We start from the raw sequence: 13,617 nt of genomic DNA, 5'->3' as shown, positions 1-13,617 counted from the left end.
TCAGGCTAAAGGAGAGAGAGGATAGAGGGCACATCAGGCTAAAGGAGAGAGAGGATAGAGGGCACATCAGGCTAAAGGAGAGAGAGGATAGAGGGAACATCAGGCTAAAGGAGAGAGAGGATAGAGGGCACATCAGGCTAAAGGAGAGAGAGGATAGAGGGCACATCAGGCTAAAGGAGAGAGAGGATAGAGGGAACATCAGGCTAAAGGAGAGCGAGGATAGAGGGCACATCAGGCTAAAGGAGAGAGAGGATAGAGGGCACATCAGGCTAAAGGAGAGAGAGGATAGAGGGCACATCAGGCTAAAGGAGAGAGAGGATAGAGGGCACATCAGGCTAAAGGAGAGAGAGGATAGAGGGCACATCAGGCTAAAGGAGAGAGAGGATAGAGGGCACATCAGGCTAAAGGAGAGAGAGGATAGAGGGCACATCAGGCTAAAGGAGAGAGAGGATAGAGGGCACATCAGGCTAAAGGAGAGAGAGGATAGAGGGCACATCAGGCTAAAGGAGAGAGAGGATGGAGGGCACATCAGGCTAAAGGAGAGAGAGGATAGAGGGCACATCAGGCTAAAGGAGAGAGAGGATAGAGGGCACATCAGGCTAAAGGAGAGAGAGGATAGAGGGCACATCAGGCTAAAGGAGAGAGAGGATAGAGGGCACATCAGGCTAAAGGAGAGAGAGGATAGAGGGCACATCAGGCTAAAGGAGAGAGAGGATAGAGGGAACATCAGGCTAAAGGAGAGAGAGGATAGAGGGAACATCAGACTAAAGGAGAGAGAGGATAGAGGGAACATCAGGCTAAAGGAGAGAGAGGATAGAGGGCACATCAGGCTAAAGGAGAGAGAGGATAGAGGGAACATCAGGCTAAAGGAGAGAGAGGATAGAGGGCACATCAGGCTAAAGGAGAGAGAGGATAGAGGGCACATCAGGCTAAAGGAGAGAGAGGATAGAGGGCACATCAGGCTAAAGGAGAGAGAGGATAGAGGGCACATCAGGCTAAAGGAGAGAGAGGATAGAGGGAACATCAGGCTAAAGGAGAGAGAGGATAGAGGGCACATCAGGCTAAAGGAGAGAGAGGATAGAGGGCACATCAGGCTAAAGGAGAGAGAGAGACAGAGAGAGAGTGAGAGAGAGGATAGAGGGCACATCAGGCTAAAGGAGAGAGAGGATAGAGGGCACATCAGGCTAAAGGATAATTGAATTGAGTGCACCAGATTTTTGCCCCACATGAGACCATCAATTTCACTCCTTCTCTCTCTGTCTCTTTCTCTGTCTGTCTGTCTCCTTTCTTAGGAAGCTGAAGAGAACAAAATTAGATCTGGCATCTGCTAGTCAAACCCTGCCCTGTCTTTGGAATGTTCCAAAACCCATTTCACACCAGACAGACACACAGGGATCTTTACGATAATTGTTGTAATATGTACTTGGCTGAATCACTCTCTCTCTCTCTTGTTTTACACAACAAAAATGTATAAGCATACACTGAAAAGGCTTTTTCTAAATTAAAAAAAATCCGTTTTTTTTTTTTTTTTTTTTTACACACACAAAGATACACCATGACATTTCAAATTATTAATTTAATAAAAACACACTTTTCAATGTAGTTTTTATGACGTGCGCGCCCCATAAAAAGCCCGGCAGCCAAACGGTAGCCTTCACGTGTAGCTTGTTGTTTTTGTTGGCCAATCAAAGTGGCGAAGAGGATCAACGTGTAGCAAATGGAGGGAGAGCTCACTAATGCAATGCAAGATGGAATAAAATTACAGAATCTAATGAGGATTAGACTACAGGGAGGCTGTTGTTTTATCTGAAATGGGGAGAAAGTGCATCACGTAGCCTCGGGAATGAACTATATACACTATAGCTGGCTAGCTAGCTTCTCTATTGTCATACGGGATGATAAATGACATTGTGGTTGCTACAAGTTAGCTAACCTCTGCTATAGCCGCGTTCTGGGTCCTGTGTCTGCTCGCTCACATCTCACCGGCCCCTCAGCAGCAGCAGTAATAGAATGGCAGCCTCTCGCACAGCAGTACTTAGGTTTAAAAATCTATTTTTAATATCCGGGGGGGGGGGGAATCATGATTCTGTATATCAGCGTTTCCCAAACTCTGTCCTTAGGACCTAAAGAGGTGCACATTTTGGGGTTTTCCCTAGCACTACACAGCTGATTCAAATAATCAACGCTAGATGATTAGTTGATTACCCTTTAAGGCCTAGATTTTGGGAAACTCTGCTATCGACCTCAAAATCAAATCACATTGATTTATATAGCCCTTCGTACATCAGCTGATATCTCAAAGTGCTGTACAGAAACCCAGCCTAAAAAACCCCAAACAGAAAGCAATGCAGGTGTAGAATGTACCTCTGTCTGTCTGTCTGTCTGTCTGTCTGTCTGTCTGTCTGTCTGTCTGTCTGTCTGTCTGTCTGTCTGTCTGTCTGTCTGTCTGTCTCTGTCTGTCTGTCTGTCTGTCTGTCTGTCTGTCTGTCTGTCTGTCTGTCTGTCTGTCTGTCTTTACGCAACACTTTATATTCAGGACAAACATGTAATTTCTTTGCAGTATTACTTTAGTGCCTTGTTGCAAACAGGAGGCATGTTTTGGAATATTTTTTATTCTGTACAGGCTTCCTTCTTTTATGTTAGTATTGTGGAGTAACTACAATGTGGTTGATCCATCCTCTGTTATCTACTATCATAGTCATTCATCTCTTAACGGTTGTAACCTCTAAAAGTTTAAAGGGAGTACCAGAACAATGTGCAGAGGTACATGGTACTTGAGGTAGATATGTCCATGAAGGCAGGGTAAAGGGACTAGGCATCAGGATGGATAATAATAAGGTACTTGAGGTAGATATGTACATGAAGGCAGGGTAAAGTGACTAGGCATCAGGATAGATAATAATAAGGTATTTGAGGTAGATATGTACATAAAGGCAGGGTAAAGTGACTAGCCATCAGGATAGATAATAATAAGGTATTTGAGGTAGATATATCCATGAAGGCAGGGTAAAGTGACTAGGCATCAGGATAGATAATAATAAGGTATTTGAGGTAGATATGTACAAGAAGGCAGGGTAAAGGGACTAGGCATCAGGATGGATAAGAAGGCAGGGTAAAGGGACTAGGCATCAGGATGGATTAGAAGGCAGGGTAAAGGGACTAGGCATCAGGATGGATAATAATACGGTATTTGAGGTAGATAATAATAAGGTATTTGAGGTAGATATGTACATGAAGGCAGGGTAAAGTGACTAGGCATCAGGATAGATAATAATAAGTTATTTGAGGTAGATATGTACATGAAGGCAGGGTAAAGTGACTAGGCATCAGGGTAGATAATAGTAAGAATAAAATAAAGAACAGAGTAGCAGCAGGAAATTATGAGTGTAAAAGTATAACCATCTGACTGTTCTAGAATGTTCCTCAGTGTTCTAGAATGCTCCCCAATCACACTGTTGTAGAATGTTCCTAAGACTCTTCTAGAAACGTACCTCAATAGCTGTTCTAGAATAGTCTGATAGTAGAAAATTCTAGAACAGTCTGATTGACGAACTTCCAGAATCATACGCCATTCAGTCTCAGAGGTGAAAATGATTTTACACTGTGATTCACTCTCAACAGGAGCGTACTTCTGAAACTTGGTGACATCTATTAACCCCACTCGGTCTCTACATACTCCCAAACAAGTCTCCATCTGTGTCTGGGGAGAATCACCCATTTATTCACTGTGAAATGGATTCAATTTCAGAGGCACCTATTACCCGTCTCATTCAATCAACAATCACCTCTTAACCCTCTCATTCTGTTCTAATCTACTCATTGGGGGCATCCCAATAATCCCTGAAGTGTACACCAACCTAAAAGCACTGGATTGGTGGATGCATGGGTTTGAGGGAGTTTCCACCATTTCTTAAACCAGTGATTTCCTTTTAAATCAATGGAAGTGAACAAGTGCACACTTTTGGGAGATCTTCTTTCTCCACAGAGGTGGAAAGAGGTCGCAATCTTATATCCATTCAATTATGGCCTCTGAGCACATGGGCAGCGTCATTGAGGCCATCTCCATTCTGAAGTAGTCAATTATCTTCTTCACGATTGGCTGATCCCTCCTGATGATCCGGTTGGACATGACTCCAACAGGGTCATCAGGAGGGATCAGCCAATGAAATTGGAAGTCCCTCCTAGGGTTGTTGTGTATGACCGTATTATGACCACACAACATGACCACAACAGTGCTTTAAGACCGCATCAAGCCTGAATGACTTCCGACCTGTTGCGCTCACCCCCACGATCATGAAGTGTTTCCAAAGCCTGGTTTTGGCATACCTTAAGTCCTGCCTCCCTCCAACACTGGATCCCCACCAGTTTGCCTACCGACCAAACAGGTCTACAGAGGACGCCATCTCCACAGCTTTACACTCTGCCCTGACCCACCTGAACAAACCCAACACCTATGTGAGAATGCTCTTTAGCTCAGCATTCAATACGGTCATTCCCTCTAGGCTGGTCACCAAACTCCATGACCTAGGGATCAGCCCCTCGCTCTGTAACTGGACTTTGGACTTCCTCTCCAACAGACCCCAGTCTGTCAGGTTTAGACAACTTCACCTCCTCAACCCTGAACACCGGTGTTCCACAGGGCTGCGTGTTGAGCCCCCTCCTGTACTCCCTCTTCACCTACGACTGAGTTCATGTACACGGTTCCAACACCATCATCAAGTTCGCAGACGACACCGCTGCGGTAGGCCTGATCAGTGGCAATGACGAGTCAGCCTACAGGGAGGAGGTCAAGCACCTGGCTGCATGGTGCGCTGACAACAACTTGGCCCTCAATGCAAAGAAAACCAAGGAGCTTATTGTGGATTACAAGAAGTCTAAAAGCTGCAGCCACGCCCCAGTTCTCATTGATGGCACAGAGGAGGAGTGTGTGCCCAGCTTCAAATTCCTGAGTGTCTACATCTCCGAGGACCTCTCCTGGACCCTCAACCCTGGTCAAAAAGGCACAGTAGTGCCTGTACTTTTTGAGGAGGCTGAAGAAGGCCCACCTGTCTCCCAAGATCCTGGTTAACTTTTACCACTGCACGGTCAAGAGCATTCTGACTAACTGCGCCAGTGTGGTTTGGCGGATGCTCTTTGGCCGACCGGAAGGCCCTGCAACGGGTGGTGAAAACCGCCCAGCACATCACTGGTGCCCAACTCCCTGCCATCGTAGACCTCCAGCGCAAGCGGCATCATCAGGGACCCTTCGCATCCATGCCACAAACGGTTTGCCCTCCTACCATCAGGCAGGCGGTACAGGTCTCTATGTTCCCGCACTAGCATGCTCAAGAACAGTTTCTTTCCAGCTACTGTAACCCTGCTGAACTCTGTGACACGGCACTAGCCATATTCACCTGCCCACATCTTAGTACTGTCTCTCAGGGACCTTGTTGCACTACTCTCTTTGCACTCTTCATGGTACTACTGGACTTTGGCTTTGCAAAGCCTGATTAAGGACATTGTTCAGTTGTACATGTCTACCTCGGTAACCTCATTGCTGCTATCCCTGCATTTCAGTTGCATGCCTCCTTGCACTTTAAATTTGCCTTCACTGCACATTTAGACTTGACACTTGTACTTGCCATTTGCCAAACCCAGATTAGTCCGTCAGACTGCCAGATGGTGAAGCGTGATTCATCACTCCAGAGAATGTGTTTCCACTGCTCCAGAGTCCAATGGGAGCAAGCTTTACACCACTCCAGCCCACGCTTGGCATTGCACATGGTGTTCTTAGGCTTGTGTGCGGCTGCTCGGCCACGGAAACCCATTTCATGAAGCTCCCGACAAACAGTTATTATGCTGACGTTGCTTCCAGAGACAGTTTGGAACTCGGTAGTGTGTGTTGCAACCGAGAACAGACGTATTTTTACGTGCTACACGCTTCAGCATGTGGCCGTAACGTTCTGTGAGCTCGTATGTCCTACCACTAAGATGCTGAGCCGTTCCTACTCCTAGACGTTTCCACCTCACAATAACAGCACTTACAGTTGACCGGGGCAGCTCTAGCAGGGCCTTCAGTAAGGCCATTCTACTGCCAATGTTTGTCTATGGAGATTGCATGGCGGTGTGCTCGTTTTTATACACCTGTCAGCAACTGGTGTGGCCGAAATAACCAAATCCACTAATTTTAAGGGGTGTCCACATACTTTGTATATACAGTGTATCATGAAGAACTGCAAAAGTGTTTCTGGAGGGCGATCATGCCATGCTGAAAAAATGTATCAGACAATGAGGAAATCCCTGATTTAGGTAAAAACATTTGAATTGAACCAGCCATTGTTGAGTCTTCTGATGACAGTGATGGCGAAGAAACGGCAATCAACAGTGTTGTTGTCACGAAAGAAGTCGACAGAATTTTTAAGCCAGTGGTGGAAGCCTGTTGGAAGCAGAGTATGATAGCTAAGGAGATGGAGAAAATTCTGCCGTTTGATTGCAAATATGCGGAGGGAGTTGAAAAGAGAAGACACAGAAGACTGTTGTATAAAACACCTGTCTCTGGATTACATCATCAAACTAAGGGCAACCATGGCATCCGTGACACAGAGGGAGAAGCGTCCATCCATGTATATGGGTAAGAGGCTAGCTAGCTGCATTTTCAGATATACGTTTCTAATTGTCAGAAAGTTGTTTTCATTGCAAGATAAAGCGTTCTGTTACGTTAGCTGGCTGGCTGGCTCGCTAGCAGGATCTGTGTAGTAATATTATTTGTATGTCAGAAACCCATTTGCATTGCTAGTTGGTTGACTATAGCTACCTGCAGATTCATGCATGGTAGCTAACTATGGCAATCAGTATGGGTTGGGATTATTGCCACGTTCAACTGGGAACTCTGGGGGGGAAAAAACGGAGGAAAGACAGAGAAAAATCTTTTGAAAGGTCATCCAACTCCAACTTTCCGACCTGAAGATCATGGACCTCATCATTTGACCTCGTGTTTTTCTAAGTTCCCTGTCTTGAAAGCACCATTAGATTCATTGTATAGCTAGCTATCTAGACTCTACTTCGCCAAATGATTACAAGACCCATCAAGTTAGCCAGGTGTGTCTGTGGGTGATTACGGCCATCTATTGTATTTCATGAACATGTGTACATGTCTAGACAATAGTGACCCATCCACTTGTGACCCATCCACCATATGTGGGCTCCCGAGTGGCGCAGCGGTCTAAGCCAAGAGGCGTCACTGCAGTCCCTGGTTCAAATCCAGGCTGCATCACATCTGGCTGTGATTGGGTGGTGCACAATTGGCCCAGCGTTGTCTGGATTAGACTGACTTGCCTAGATAAATAAATTAGAAAGTGTCCAGATTAATGTTGTATAATTACTAGATGGTTCTTGCACACTTGTCTAAATTGAGGGGTCATGTGAAAGAAACGCTCTAACCCCTCCCCAGCCACATCTTTTTTATTTTTGATATTGCTAGTATCCTGTGCATGTGACAAATAAACTTGTATTTTATTTGATATAGTGTGTGTTTACCAGAGACAGTAATGTGAAGAACAATATGATCTACACCAAAGTCAGATTAGGATGTAGGCCAAGGACTAGATAAAGTGTATTTTTTACCTGGAGTTGTTCCTTATTGTGGGCTACTACTTTCACCACTTTTAGTCTTGAAATCTTTGGTTGTTTACTACACTACCGTACTCACTCTGTTTACTACACTACCGTACTCACTCTGTTTACTACACTACCGTACTCACTCTGTTTAATACACTACCGTACTCACTCTGTTTAGCACATGGCCTCACATGTGAATCCTTAAATAGATGGGAGGGGCTAAGCCTTAAGAGGGTGTGAATGATGCTGAATAGGTGTAGACAAAGAAGAGTTCTCCAGTAGGTGTACCAAAAATATTCAAGGACCATTTTCTCAACAGTGGAGTTACAAGTTTATCAACTTTTAAAGCAGAATTACTTTCCCATTGTTCCTCAACTGTAGTGTATAACATACCATTTTCTAGCTCTGAGTCTCTACTTTTAAATAGACACTAATCTTCATCTTCATCTCCTAGTGTCATCCCTGCATTGGGAATCTGTTCTAATCTAGGGCAGAATGTGTTTTAGCACCTCTCCATAGGCTGGCTATGACAGGAGTTTTAACACCTGGCTATGACAGGAGTGTTATGTGTGATAATTACCCATCTCCCTCCTTCCTGTCTTCAATGCATCCATCTCTCTCACTGATTGATAAAGTGGTGTCATAGCACACTGAGGTGTGTGTGTGTGTGCAGTAGTTTTGCTTTAAAAAAATAAAATAACGAGGAGCAATCAATAATCTATTAGCCGTATGTGTGTGTGTTCTTTACATAGTACAGAAGGTTCAATCTAATGTCTGTGAAAACGAGTGATGTCTTATCAATAACTTGAAGGAGATAGGAGACAGGAGATAAGAGATAGGAGATAGGAGACAGAGAGATAGGAGATAGGAGACAGAGAGATAGGAGATAGGAGACAGAGAGATAGGAGATAGGAGATAGGAGACAGGAGATAGGAGACAGGAGATAGGAGACAGGAGATAGGAGACAGAGAGATAGGAGATATGAGATAGGAGACAGAGAGAGAAAAGAGAGTCAATCTTATAATAGCCTATACAGTACATCAATATGTTTCAGTCAGCTTGCTAAATAGATTAATGCAGGTGCGCAACTGTCACTGGGGACGGGGGACATGTCCCCCCCCTCCCCCCCCCCACTAGTTTCATAATTGGAATATGATACAAAACAGGCAACGATGTGCTTTAGGACCATGCAGACGCCTCCGAGCGGTCGGGTAGGCTATTTGGAGGATTTATCCGACTAGATAAAAAAAATATAAAAAATGATGTCCCCCCCCCCTTCACCTAAAACCAAAGTTGCGCCCCCTGGATTAATGCACATTCAAAACAAATTAACTGTGTGTGTGTGCGTGCGTGCGTGCGGTAAGAATTAACGACTTTTGGCTGCATGCATAAAAGGTTACTACAAGCTTAACTTCGTTGCATGCACGTGGGCGGACTGGGAGTTTTGGAATAGGGGACTTGATATTCTTGCCGGTCCCACTCCCATTCACAAGGGGGCGATAGCAACGTTTTTTATTTATTTTTTTGTCTTTTCATTTTGTGAAAATAAGTAAGAGTCGCCTTCCCTTGCTAGTAGTAGCTAGCTGGCAGCCTGGCTAGCTGGCTTTAGCCTGGATAAAAACATAGCTAGCTAGCCTTTTTAGCTTCCTGCATAAATAATCTGATTTATAAGAAATATATATTGTTATACTTGCCGGTGTAACCTAAAACATCCTCCCAGTTTGATATCCTGGTTGTGTATTCATTCCCATATCTACTGAAAAATAGAACGTCGTCATGTTTTGGTCACGAATGGAAAAAAAGCACGCGGCTAACTAGCTGGCCACAGTAGGTTCTACCATTTAACAATAGCCTGTAATCACTAGTTATTACAGTAGGTTCTACCATTTAACAACAGCCTGTAATCACTAGTTATTACAGTAGGTTCTACCATTTAACAACAGCCTGTAATCACTAGTTATTACAGTAGGTTCTACCATTTAACAACAGCCTGTAATCACTAGTTATTACAGTAGGTTCTACCATTTAACAACAGCCTGTAATCACTAGTTATTACAGTAGGTTCTACCATTTAACAACAGCCTGTAATCACTAGTTATTACAGTAGGTTCTACCATTTAACAACAGCCTGTAATCACTAGTTATTACAGTAGGTTCAAGCATTTCACAACAGCCTGTAATTACTAGTTATTACAGTAGGTTCTACCATTTCACAACAGCCTGTAATCACTAGTTATTACAGTAGGTTCTACCATTTCACAACAGCCTGTAATCACTAGTTATTACAGTAGGTTCTACCATTTAACAACAGCCTGTAATCACTAGTTATTACAGTAGGTTCTACCATTTAACAACAGCCTGTAATCACTAGTTATTACTGCTAAACAAAATGTATTTTCAGGGAGAATCTTGTTGTTTGGTTTACTGTTTGAACAGTGCCAGAGATTATATTTGTTTATCAATGCAAAATAGGCTGAATAGCCTAAATAGCCTATAGAAACATATGACAAGGAGCAGCCCCTTTTGTGATGAGAAACGGCATTGCAACACTCCGCATAGAGCTGGTAGCTTAAACTGCATGGGGAAAAAGTTCAACACCAGTGTTAATTGACTCTGGGAGATTTGGCAGCTATTACCGTCATCCCGCCTGTTAACAAAAACCGTGGCTGTGCAAGGCAAGGATTTCTGTTTCTAGCTTTCAGTCCAATCTCTCTTTCTTCTAGTGATGAGTGGAGGAGAGTCTAATCAGACCTTTCGTTGTAAAGAAGCTTAACGGGATGGCGATCATTAAAAACCTCCCATGTGATTTAGCCAACCGGAGGCGCGTGCCCACAGGAGGGCAACAGACAGACGCAGGAGAACAATCGGCGGGGGCCAACCGGATCCCGCAGTCTAGGCTACCTGTTAACTCACCGTGAAGAAACGTTACCGTTGAAGGTCAGGAGCCAAAACTAGGCGCCATTTGGCAGAGATGTGTGATGTAAAAGAGCAGAATCACCCATCAAACGGTCAATCCTCCATGAAGGATAGAGGCTGCGTCCCTTATTCCTTAGGGTGGACTTACGTAAAAGAAGATCAGACCGTAATATTCAAGCTGAGATAATATTATCACGACCTATTGTTATTGGGGTCAAAGGTTATTGGATCTTTCCACAATGACCCTAAAAAACACCCAAGCCTACTGTATGTGCAGACTATGAAGACATTTCTCTATAAACAAGAACATTCATTCCTTCATTGAGGGTTTTCTCTATCTAATATCCATCCGCAGGTAACTGTATCCACAAAGCTCTCTCTCCCTCCACCCCATTCTACAGTTTGTTTGAGTTTCACAAACATACAAACGTTTCCAGAAGGTTAGCGATACATTCAAGTTGTAGAAAACCCATACAGTAGCCGAGGCCAGACTTTTGACTGGTACTATCTATATATGACACACTACCGTTAAAAAAGTTTGGGATCACTTATAAATGTCCTTGTTTTTGAAAGAAAAACATTGTTTTTTGTCCATTAAAATAACATAAAATTGATCAGAAATACAGTGTAGACATTGTTAATGTTGTAAATGACTATTGTAGCTGGAAACGGCTGATTTTTTATGGAATATCTACAGAGGCCCATTATCAGTAACCATCACTCCTGTGTTCCAATGGCACGTTGTGTTAGCTAATCCAACTTCATCATTTTAAAAGGCTAACTGATCGTTAGAAAACTCTTTTGCAATTATGTTAGCACAGCTGAAAACTGTTGTTCTGATTAAAGAAGCAATAAAACTGGCCTTCTTTAGACTAGTTGAGTATCTGGAGCATCAGCATTTATGGGTTCGATTACAGGCTCAAAATGGCCAGAAACAAAGAACTTTCTTCTGAAACTCGTCAGTCTATTCTTGTTCTGAGAAATTAAGGCTATTCCATGCGAGAAATTGCCAAGAAACTGAAGATCTCATACAACGCTATGTACTACTCCCTTCACAGAACAGCGCAAACTGGCTCTAACCAGAATAGAAAGACGAGTGGGAGACTCCGGTGCACAACTGAGCAAGAGGACAAGTACATTAGAGTGTCTAGTTTGAGAAACAGACGCCTCACAAGTCCTCAACTGGCAGCTTCATTAAATAGTACCCGCAAAACACCAGTCTCAACATCAACAGTGAAGACGCGACTCCGGGATGCTGGCCTTCTAGGCAAAGTTCCTCTGCCAGTGTCTGTGTTCTTTTGCCCATCTTAAACTTCTCATTGGCCAGTCGGAGATATGGCTTTTTCTTTGCAACTCTGCCTAGAAGGCCAGCATCCAGGAGTCGCCTCTTCACTGTTGACGTCTCCATAGACAAACATTGGTAGTAGAATGGCCCGTACTGAATAGCTCAGTGACGTTCAACGTGGCACCCTCAGATGATGCCACTTTTCCAGCAAGTCAGTTAAATGTCTGCCCTGCTAGAGCTGTCAACTGTAAGTGCTGTTATTGTGAAGTGGAAACGTCTAGGAGCAACAATGGCTCAGCCAGCAAAGTGGTAGGCCACACATGCTCACAGAACGGGACCGCCGAGTGCTGTAGCGCGTACAAATTGTCTGTCCTCGGGTTGCAACACTCACTACCGAGTTCCAAACTGCCTTTGGAAGCAACGTCAGTAAAATACGGCTTCGTTCGGGAGCTTCATGAAATGTGTTTCCATGGACGAGCAGCCACACACAAGCCTAAGATCACCATGCTCCATGCCAAGGGTCGGCTGGAGTGGTCTAAAGCTCGCTGGAAATGCGTTCTCTGGAGTGATGAATCACACTTCACCATCTGGCAGTCCGATGGACTAGTCTGGGTTTGGTGGATGCCATGAGAACGCTACCCTCCCCAATGCATAGTGCCAACTGTAAAGTTTGGTGGAGTAGGAATAATAGTATGGGGCTGTTTTTCATGGTTCGGGCCCCTTAGTTCCAGTGAAGGGAAATCTTAATGCTACAGCATACAATGACATTCTAGATGATTCTGTGCTTCCAACTTTGTGGCAACAGTTTGGGGAAGGCCCTTTCCTGTTTCAGCATAACAATGCCCCTGTGCACAAAGTGAGGTCCATACAGAGTCCTTACCTCAACCCCATCAAACACCTTTGGGATGGATTGGAACAAATGATTTGTTCTATATCTTCAATCGAATTACACATGTACAACTGTGGCATTCAAATGTTTAATGGTATTTTTCATCAGTTGTTTTATCTCGTCTCATCTAATCTCATCCTTATCTAGTCCCATCCTTATCTAGTCTCATCTAGTTTCATCGTTATCTAGTCTCATCTAATCTCATCCTTATCTAGTCTCATCCTTATCTAGTCTCATCCTTATCTAGTCTCATCGTTATCTAGTATCATCCTTATCTAGTCTCATCTAATCTCATCCTTATCTAGTCCAATCCTTATCTAGTCTCATCTAGTCTCATCGTTAACTAGTCTCATCGTTATCTAGTCTCATCTAATCTCATCCTTATCTAGTCTCATCGTTATCTAGTATCATCCTTATCTAGTCTCATCTAGTCTCATCCTTATTTAGTCTCATCTAATGTCATTTTATTTCATTTCCACCACACTAAGTCATTACCATCACGGTACATATTTTCAGGCAACAGGTGTATTAAATTACAATTGATATTGATGATTGTTTTCTCCATATGTGAACCTGATATGCTTGTTCTTAAGGTAATATTTTACATTATTTTAGGAATTAAGATTTTGATGTGGTAAATACATGTTTCTGATTATCATCAAGGCATATATGGACATTTAGACAATGATGAATACATATAATTAAGACAACTTAAAAAAATAAAATGAATGTGAAATGTTATATAAAATAATCTTAGGCACAATTTCTTTAATTTCTTTATCAACTAAAATTATCCCATTTTATGACATGGTGGTAAGGACATTCCCCCTCAGGTATTTGGGGAAACCGATAAAAATCTTTATATTCTTAAATAGTTTGGTCTCAGCCACTATTAAATCTTGTTTCCAGACAAGAGTGAAGAAAATATTCA

General features: G+C 43.3%; 1 protein-coding gene across 1 annotated transcript in view; it reads right to left on the bottom strand.

Annotated features, from left to right (window-relative positions):
- LOC120037936 (glutamate receptor ionotropic, kainate 1-like) overlaps positions 1–4,295 on the bottom strand; it is a 38,617-nt gene extending 34,322 nt beyond the window's left edge. Inside the window, exon 1 of the mRNA XM_038983894.1 lies at positions 4,271–4,295. Within this exon, the coding sequence (XP_038839822.1) occupies positions 4,271–4,295 (25 nt within the window). The remainder of the gene's footprint in view (positions 1–4,270) is intronic.
- Positions 4,296–13,617: the final 9,322 nt, after the last annotated feature.

This window comes from Salvelinus namaycush, unplaced genomic scaffold (genome assembly GCF_016432855.1).
Source record: "Salvelinus namaycush isolate Seneca unplaced genomic scaffold, SaNama_1.0 Scaffold199, whole genome shotgun sequence".
NCBI classification, from domain to species: Eukaryota; Metazoa; Chordata; class Actinopteri; order Salmoniformes; family Salmonidae; genus Salvelinus; species Salvelinus namaycush.
This window is presented reverse-complemented; position numbering and strand designations above follow the sequence as displayed.